General features: G+C 45.8%; 1 protein-coding gene across 1 annotated transcript in view; it reads left to right on the top strand.

Moving 5' to 3' along the window:
• Positions 1–8,641, top strand: part of myom2b (myomesin 2b) — a 27,976-nt gene extending 19,335 nt beyond the window's left edge. Inside the window, exons 29-38 of the mRNA XM_057025115.1 lie at positions 489–527; positions 1,374–1,479; positions 1,933–1,999; positions 2,135–2,231; positions 2,735–2,771; positions 3,886–3,908; positions 3,996–4,051; positions 4,144–4,233; positions 7,770–7,895; positions 8,113–8,641. Coding sequence (XP_056881095.1) covers positions 489–527; positions 1,374–1,479; positions 1,933–1,999; positions 2,135–2,231; positions 2,735–2,771; positions 3,886–3,908; positions 3,996–4,051; positions 4,144–4,233; positions 7,770–7,895; positions 8,113–8,316 — 845 coding nt within the window. The 3' untranslated portion in view covers positions 8,317–8,641. The remainder of the gene's footprint in view (positions 1–488; positions 528–1,373; positions 1,480–1,932; positions 2,000–2,134; positions 2,232–2,734; positions 2,772–3,885; positions 3,909–3,995; positions 4,052–4,143; positions 4,234–7,769; positions 7,896–8,112) is intronic.
• Positions 8,642–10,061: the final 1,420 nt, after the last annotated feature.

Raw genomic sequence — 10,061 nt, forward strand, 5'->3', positions numbered from 1 at the left:
TAAACATTTAAACGCCATCCCGTCTCCCTGCCTGAAGACACCTCCAGCAACGTAACAGCGTGCTCCCCTGCTGGCTGTATTTGACCCAGACAAAATCCATTATATGTTCCTCTTAAACTTTGTGCGGAACAACCCTACTTTAAATGGTACTTTGGAGTCTATGGAACGTGGCTCAGGATTTGGATCTGGCCCCTTGTCCAATCATCCCTTATCACCTCTCAATTAAAGTTTAATCAATCCCACCTGAAGGCCAAGATCATCTGACAGATAATGTCTTAATGTCCTTAAGTAAGTAAAGTGACTGAAGGATGCTTCATCCCAGGCTACTGACCCGGGAGCTTGTCTCAAAAAGATTCTTGTGTTAGGATGGAAATACACCCGCACGCGTCACCTCAGCGTCCCCGTTTGGAGCGGCCACCAGGGGGCAGCATTGCAGCTTTCCCTGCTGTCGGCGCGTTCCTGACCCACTTCATCTGCTTTTCTTTCAGTGTTTGACGACGCCATCAATAAGCTCAGCCAACTGGCCGGTGGGTAGCTGCTGCACACGAAAATACACATATGCCAATGAAAAAGCAGGATGTTACAAATATTTGTGTAGTGTGCAATGTGGACAATTGTGTGATGCATTTTATATAGACTCAACCGGCTGACACATAAAGTGAGCGGGGCACTATTTACTGCTGATTGATAAGAGATTTAGAGTCATCGCCAGACGTTCATTTCTAATCCTGCTCCGGCACAAACACACACACACACACACACACACACACACACACACACACACACACACACACACACACACGGCAGACACACTTATCGACATGCGGCAGAAGTTGCCGTGCCAGAAGCATTTGGTCATGATGCCATCATGAGGTGAAATCGCTTTAGAATTCCACGGCGCTGTCACAGCGATAGCGCGGAGCAGCATCCTGCCACTGTCTCACTGACGGCTCTGCAGCAAAACATTAGGTTGCTGAGCAGAGCACGGTAATAAGACTGTGATCATGGGAAACCAGGTGACCAGATGGAGTTAGGAAAGTAGCCCTTCTTCGAGTTAAGAGAATATATGAAAATATTTTGAATCTTGTGGTGTTTCAAGCCTTTAACTGGAAGCTGAACAGAAGCATTCTGCTTCATTAGTACAATTCTGCTCCGCACATTGGAAAAACCTTACCATCCTAAAAAAATGGAGTCCACATTTAGGCCGAAGTGAAAGCTGGAAACCTTTGGATACGTTTAGAGAAAAAGAGGAATTTCCGGTCGTCTGTCATCTGAGCAGCGAGGGGCAGGGTTATCTGGCAGCAAATTTCAAATACTATGGACATGACTCTAATTCTGAATGTGCTCCTGACAACCTCCATCACCTCCCACAGGAGCGAGTGCAGCAGAGCTGGTGATTAAGTGCACAGCAACAGGCATTCAGCTGCAATGCCACATGAAGTATTACACCTCCGAGATGAACATCACCTGGTACCACGGGTAGGAACTTTAAACCAATGACTCCTACTGCTGCTCCCAATGCACCCCCCAACTACAGCAGGAGACAGAAGAAGTTGGTAACAAAGCCGACCACAACAGAGAGAAGCATCGCTCCTTTTAAAATGCTGAGCACAGAGATGATGTTGTGTTGCTCTCAATTTAATCTTGCTAGGAGTAAGTGAAAAAAAACAATGGAGCACTTAATAAAACTTGGATGTCTGTTGGAAAGTGTTTTCATTATCCTGGTGATTGGAGTAAAATTGCCCTGTTTTGCAACCAAAAATACACCCTGCTCATTTTCGACCCCGTTTGTCTGCACTTAACATTCTGCCCAAGAAATCACGAGGACAGAAAGACAGATTTTAAGAAAGTATCGCTATTACCTGTCCTTTATTCACTAAAACATACTAAACTGAGGTTAGATTTTTAACTTTCTTCTTCTCTTCACACCAGAGAAACTAAACTCATCCACAGTGACAAGATTGAGATCGGAGGAACTCCTTCCATGGCAACAATGGAGGTACAACAATCAGTGCCCTTTGAACGATTCAAACATTCTTCCTGCATTAAGCAAAAAGCCCCAAACTGACAGTTTTCTAATTTTAAATGAACTTTAAACAGCAAGAGGTCACCTGATCCATTGATCTACTTGCAGGTGATTGAACCAACGGAGAAGGATCAGGGAAAATACTCCATCGTGATCGTCGATCCGGAGAACTCCCATAAACGGACACTGGATCTCAGTGGTGAAGGTGCGGCACTTTCAGTCTCTCGCCACCTTCACACGCGGTCCCTGAGACAACCAGTGGAAAAATGCAGCTTTCCCACCTTTTCAAGTGTCAGACGCTCGTCCCTGCTGGCTCAGACGCAGGCGGTGAGAAGTTGGCAAAGTTTTGCTGAAAAACCCCTCAGATCCGCGTCTGTTGCAGTGAGTTCCACTGGGTGGATGAAAACATGTCAGCGTTTCTCAAAGAACACCCTTAAAAACCCTCGCGAGCCTCCCTTCCTCTGGATCAAGTGGCCTCCAAACAGCTCCAAATATCTGTTTCTGCTGCATTGTTCTCCCACTGGAGCATTTTTTCTTTATTTTTACTGCATTATGCCAGTTAGCTGACATTTATTAAAGCCTTTGCGACTGTTCTCAGAGCAATATTAAAGCCAGGGATGAGTGTTTATATGTAACTTTGAGTTATTAAAAAAAAGAAAAGATAATTAGTGTTGTAAACAATGTAAATTCTGCTGTTTTCTTTCACAGTTTATGAGAAGGCCCACGCTGAATTCCTGAAACTCAAGTAAGAACCCCACTGGACAAACTGTTTCTTTACCTTCTGTAGCTTAGTTTTCTGGGTCCTTTTTAACACCAGAATGCTTCACTTTTACATTTCTGAAGCCACGCTGTCTCTGCGTAGCCTCACCAAAAACTCATGAAGCAATCAAGCTTATTTCTGTCACCCTGGTTTGTAACTGCACCCTGTTCGCGGGGGAGATGGAGAAGACTCCCCACAGGAGCTTAAGCAGAGCACGTGAGCCACGCTTCAGCTTCCACACTGATCACAGGATGCAAGCACAATACGCCATCTTCGAAGGATTTGGAGGATCAATAGGGGGTTTTGATGCGTTGCTGTTTACCAAGGAGGGCAACCATCGTGCTGTGAACATTTTAGAGGTCCACAGAGCTGAAAGGTCAAGAAACATCAGCAAAGGCTGCAATCATCTTAACAACACAAACCCACATTCTCTCTGCCTCATATAGAGCCAGGAACTGTAGTTTGCCATAAATATCAATTGTAAATGGAGCAGTCAGGTTGCAGGTATCTGTTTTATACCTTTATATCTGTTCTTGTCCTTCAGCTAAAGGCTTTTGGGCAAAAATGAAAACTCACATATTTCACAAACTGGTTTGGAGAAATCAATAGAAGCTCTGAACAGCAAACAGTGCACGCAGAGTTGAAGTGGCCAAATCGCTGACGGAATTATCATTCAAAGAAGGACACGACAAGGTTTCACAAACACACAAACAAGTGACACCCTGCTGTCCTTGTGGTTGTGCATCAATATGCTAAAGAGGAGAGCAGAGGTCTGCCAACCATCTGGTCCCAGGGCTGACCTCCGGCCCTCGGACAGCCCCATCCAGTTATTACAAAGCACTCGCCACGATACTCTTACGTCTCTGAGCGAACTCTAGTGTAATGAGGTTTGGCTGGGAACCCAAAATGCCTTGTGGAAGACTGTGACCCTGGCTTCTGAGCCAGAGCCAGGTACTGAAAACACCTTTGGCTGTGCTGCATCGCAATACTCTGACTTTTTATTTGATGGTGAAAATGAAGGCGGAGGAGGCTTCATCCGTCAACTCTTGATCTGTTCCTCGTAGCTTTCAGTCACATTTTCTTTCTCTTCTCTCTGCAGGGCCGAGGCCTATGCCGAAAAGAGTGAGTTCTTTCCTCCCGTTCTCCTCTGTCTCTCTTTAGTACTGTTACTTTTTTAACGTATCAAAACAAGAAATGTGTGTGTTTTAGATCGCGGGAAGGTGGTGGGAGGACTACCTGATGTGGCCACCATTATGGAAAAGAAGGTCAATGTCGAATTTATGTGACTGTAGAAGCTCATTCATATTCCATATGTGGTTAAAAAAACAGAAAAGAATATTTTTTGTTGTTGCTGTAGACGCTGAGTTTAACATGCACCGTCTGTGGAGACCCCAAACCTCAGGTGTCCTGGCTGAAAAGTGGAGCAGAAGTTGAAATTGATGATAAGGTATACACTCTCCCTGTTGGTTCAGAACCCTGAGCCCCTAGTCCAATTACATCCCAGGGGTAGTGTAGTTGAGGTGTTAAGAACATGGTCTTCTGTTGAACATAATGGAGATGACAGCAGTCCTACTAGCACAGGACATAAGAAGCCGCTTATTGATCTACTGTTGGTTTCGAAGGTGAGGTACACACATAAGGGTTTTCTAAAATGGAAGGGATTTTTTATTTGTTAGAGACCCCACACGTGAATCTAGAATCTCAGGCATTGAACGGTTTTGATGGAAGTGTGTGTGGCGTGCAACGGTAATCTCAACACAGCTCATCACACACATCAAGTCTCTGTCCCACTGCATCAAATTTGACATCGTCCCCACGATCATCTGTGATCCTACAGAAAGGAAGAACAAGAAACCCAGAAACAACTGGAAACCCCAACAGACAACATGGAGGGACATATAAGAGGAGGGAAAGATGGTGGTCTTGGGACTATTTTGGGGCTATTTATAATTGGGTGTTTACTGTACTTGGTCTTGAAGGGGAAAAATCGAGACATCGATTATTGTGTGGACTCCACTTGAGGCTGCAGCCTAAACAGGCCAGTGGAGAGAGAATATCTTCTTTCCTTCAAACTATGTCAGGAACATCAACAACACAATTTTGCATCACTCGCTAATCACAAGGATGACATACAACCATTTACACTTCCTTACTCCTTCCCACCTAAGGACAATTCAGAGTAGCCATCTTACCCTTCTGCCAAATGCCTGTGTTGGGACTGGAAGCTGGAGTACTTGGGAAGAACCCACACAGACATTGGGAGAACCTGGCAGCCCCTCACAGACATACCCCTGACCCTCAGGGTATTAAAACTCAGAACACAAACCCTTTTCTTGTTGAGAGGTGACAGTGCTCAACGAAGGGATCGTCATCGTGGCATGAGATCAGATGGATCCCCCAACTCCTACATGTGTACAGTAAGAAGATTACCTCTCGTAACTCACTGACCTATTTGCCAACTAGTGTCTCCAGTCGGTGCGAGTTCTTCCTGCAGCATCTGCCTCCTGTGGCTCCCGAAGGCTTTGAAGAACTCAGAAAACCGCTGGTCCAGGTGGAATATCTTTTGAAATGCGCCCTCCTCTTTAGCGCAACTTCACCTGCTACTAATCTGTAGAAAACAACAGCCCAGGTCCTTTGAGGGGTTTCCCAAACCTTGGGAGTGTGTCTGCGATATTAAACCAAAATGAAGAGAAATACACCGTTCAGATCCAGAGAATACTGCAGCCATACTGTTAGAACTGCCTAATGTGGTCAAGCAACTAAGTTAGGCTGAGGAAACATAGTCCAAAAGCACCTTCAATGGCTCCCAGCTGTGATTGGTCCAAATCTAGAGCCGTGCTAGCGTGTTTTCATGTTAGGCTCTTCAAGAAATCAATCCCCATTTCCAACGCACCAATAATGGATGCTCGTCTACGCTTAACTGACTGTTCCAAACCCAGTTGGTTTATAGAAAGTCGAACAATCTGGAAAAGGATTTTGAAGCGCAAATTTCTATTGGACTTGAGTCAGAAGATGCAGGACGGTGTGAAGGGAACGGCAGAAAAGGCCAAGACAGCACACAATACACAGAGATACGACCACTACTACTACCACCACTACTAGTACCACTACTACTACCACTACTACTACCACTACCACCACTACTGCTACTACTACCACTACCACCACTACTACCACCACTACTGCTACTACTACCACTACCACCACTACTACCACCACTACTACTACCACACCACCACTACTGCTACTACTACCACTACCACCACTACTACTACCACTACTACTACCACTACCAACACTACTGCTACTACTACCACCACTACTACTACCACTACCACCACTACTGCTACTACTACCACTACCACCACTACTACCACCACCACTGCTACTACTACCACTACTACTGCTACAACTACTACTACCACCCCTACTAGTACCACTGCTACTACCACTACTACTACCACTACCACCACTACTGCTACTACTACCACCACTACTACTACCACCACTACTAGTACCACTACTACTACCACTACTACTACCACCCCTACTTCTATGACCACACTACTTCTACTACCATCCCCACTTCTACTACCACTACTACTGCTACTACTACCACTACTACTGCTACCACTACTACTACCACCCCTACTACTACCACTACTACTACACTACCACCACTACTACACCACTACTACTACTACCACCACTACTACTACCACTACCACCACTACTGCTACTACTACTACCACTACCCCACTACTACCACCACCACTGCTACTACTACCACTACTACTGCTACAACTACTACTACCACCCCTACTAGTACCACTGCTACTACCACTACTACTACCACACCACCACTACTGCTACTACTACCACCACTACTACTACCACCACTACTAGTACCACTACTACTACCACTACTACTACCACTACCACCACTACTACTACTACTACTACCACCACTACTACTACCACCACTACTACTACCACTACCACCACTACTACTGCTACCACTACTACTACCACCCCTACTTCTACTACCACACTACTTCTACTACCACCACTACTTCAACTACCACCCCTACTTCTACTACCACCACCCCTACTTCTACTACCACACTACTTCTACTACCACCCATACTTCTACTACCACCCCTACTTCTACTACCACACTACTTCTACTACCACCCCTACTTCTACACCACCCCTACTTCTATTACCACCCCTACTTCTACTACCACCACTACTTTTACTACTACCAGAGCTACTACTGATACTGCTGCTAATAATAACAGGAAGGAGGAGTTTTTCGGTGGTGCAGGTGTTCCAGGTGTTCCAGGTGTTCCGGTTCCAGGTGTTCCAGGGATACCTCTGCAGGGCTGATGGCTCATTATTTGATAATGTGGGTGTGGCTAGATGCTGCTCGTCAGCTACTTCATTAAAATCGTCATTAGAAGCTCCCTCATTAAAAGCACCAATAAACAGAGCACAACAAATACCGTAGGTTCATCAGAGCCTAAATCAGACATCCTCTTATGTGTGTTGTTTATTTATTTCTTTTGTTCAATGTGATTGTTTGATTTTCTAAGCAAAAGTTGCGTCAGACATTGTTAATAGCAATGTAATTATCCAGCCACAAGTGGCACTCTGTGAAAATGTCCAGACGTTTCAAAGGAGCGGGGGACAGGAGAGAGGGACATTAAAACTGTGTCTGGCCGGTGGCACCGCTCACAGAATACAAATACAAATGTTTGAAGGATGTCAGAAGAGTATTAGTTTTAATTAGAAGGCTTCACACACCAGCCGAGTGCATGGGGAGTCATTTGAATTCTGTCAAACCAGCAGAGATCAATGCAACAAGAAAGAAAAGTGGGTCCTGAATTGCATCAAAAGGGGGCGTAAACAACAAGTATGGAGGAGTGTTGAAGGTTAAACCATGGTGCAGTGCTCTGACTCGTCTGACCTTTCATGTCCCAGTACGTGGTGTCTCTGGACCAGGGACGGTTCGCCAGCCTGACCATCAAAGGCGTTTCTTTGGAGGATTCTGGCAGATACACCATGATCGTCCAGAACAGATATGGAGGAGAGTCTGTGGATATTGTGGTGAGTGTCGTCCTGCAATGTAAAGGACAGGATTTCCTCAGCAGTTTGTGGTGCCAACACATGCAGCACCGGCTGAGGGCTGACCTCGCCAGACAGCCCTGTTAGCTCTTTCATACACAAATCTGACCTGACTTACAATGAAAAAGCATCTTTTCAACATATAATGAGAAGATACGGGTACTTACGTCAATACCACCTTTCTTATCTCTTCCCCCAGGTCAGTGTGTATCGTCAAGGGGAGAAGATCCCCGAGGGCAAACCAACCTTGACCGCTAAAACAATCATCCCTCCTAAACTCCCCATCGAAATCCCTGAGTCAAAGGGGCAGCCTGCTCCCGCCGCCGCCGCCGCCAGCCCCGCCCCACCCAAGGCTGCACCTGGCAGAGGGGTGAAGAGTCCCACACCCACTCGGAGGAAGTAGACGGCATGAAAGTCATTAATGAGGGAATGATTCACGCGCCACTCGCTGACCATGCAGAGATGGTGCTGGACAGATGTTTCCAACACGGATTAAAAGGCAGCAGATGCCCTTAGCAAACAATTCGAGATTAACCATGAAATCAAGGAAATTAAATTGTTCGGGAAGCATCTGATTAACATCTCTGCTTTAGAAATAAAGTGAAGTTTGAATAAAATTGAATTTTGAAAAAAAAAGTATTATTTTTGAATGCCCTGAATGTTTCAATCAAACAACAAAATATGATGTTTATTCTTCAACAATAAAGGAATAAAAGCAGTGAAAAAAACACGTTCTGGCTCAAAAGGAAGAAGGAACCTGAACTATCGCGGGTGCCTTTTTGATCTTGCGCTTGGTGATTCCCTGTTTAGAATTTCTCATTTCCTCTTATTTTCCTATTTCACCACTACCAACACCCTTTGAAGACACGGCCAAGCTGAGCCTCCGTCTGCAGGGAGGGGCGACCTCGCCGATGATCAATGGTTTGGCTCGGGCTGACGGTCGTGGGGCCTGTTTTATACATGAAGGATTTCATTTCCATGCTTCAGAAATTCTCGCTCCTGTTACGGATTTCTCCAGGATGTTGATGCCCACAACAGGCCTCGCATCCCAGCTCCGGCTCACAGCTACCGACACTGAGCTGCTCCTGCCATGTGGGTTTTACCAAAGAAACGTAGCTCAGATCCCAATCTAAAGGTACATTTTGGAGTATTCTGTGGAGAAGAAACCGTTTTGTTGCTTTAAATATTCCACGGGGTCGTGTAGCATATTTAGCTGACATCACGTCAGCGTTTATGAAAGCAAAGTCTCACTACTTTCTGACATTCTGACAAAAGAAATCAGCAAATTCTGCTCCAGAGCTGCGTGTCAACATACTTGTTTTGGGGTGTTGGGGGGGTGTCCAGGGGGTGTAGGTAAATTCATTGTTTTCCCCTCTATTTGCTGTTGCTAATAAAAAAATCTTTACACTTTTCTGGGCCCCTGCTGTTACCCTGCAGAGACTGGGAGCAGATGAACTGTGAGGAGAGGCTGACAGCCATTACTGCTGCTGGAGGATCCGCTCCGGCAGCCCCAGACCAGAGCGTCATGCTTGGTGACCAGCTGGGAATGAGAGGAGGAATGGGAGAAAATAACTCGCACCATTCCTTTATTTTGTCGCACATCTTTAAATGGAAAGAAGGGAAAATCCATAATTTCATAAATGTCATGCACTTATGTGTGTAAACATGGGAGAGACTATGTGTGTGTGTGTGCGCGCATGTGTGTGTACGCGTGTGTGTGTGAGGTGTGTGTGTGTGAGAGAGAGGGATGGAGACAGATATTCAGTGTTGCGTTGCCATTAAGGACTCCTCCAAAGTGTGGCGAGAGCCGAGAAGAGACAGAATGTTGTGTGTTGAAGACAGAGAGAGAGAGAGAGACAGAGAGAGAGCAGAGAGAGAGAGAGAGAGAGAGAGAGAGACTTTGACTTTTAAAGTGTACTTTATTGACAGTGCTCTGTTCACATAAAACCAGTTAAAACCCTCACCTGTCCCTCAGAGCAGCCATGCTGCAGCGTCATCTCCCTGCTCTGTTACCTTCACTAAAACCTGGTCATGTCCCCACTGCTGTTTAAAGGCTTCCAGGTTCTCAGTGGCTTTGTAGAAGCAGAACTCCAGATTCAGGCGCACCCTCACGTTCTGCTTCCACAAAGCCACCGCGTCACATGCCGC

Source organism: Takifugu flavidus, chromosome 2, assembly GCF_003711565.1.
Source record: "Takifugu flavidus isolate HTHZ2018 chromosome 2, ASM371156v2, whole genome shotgun sequence".
In the NCBI taxonomy this organism is placed as follows: Eukaryota; Metazoa; Chordata; class Actinopteri; order Tetraodontiformes; family Tetraodontidae; genus Takifugu; species Takifugu flavidus.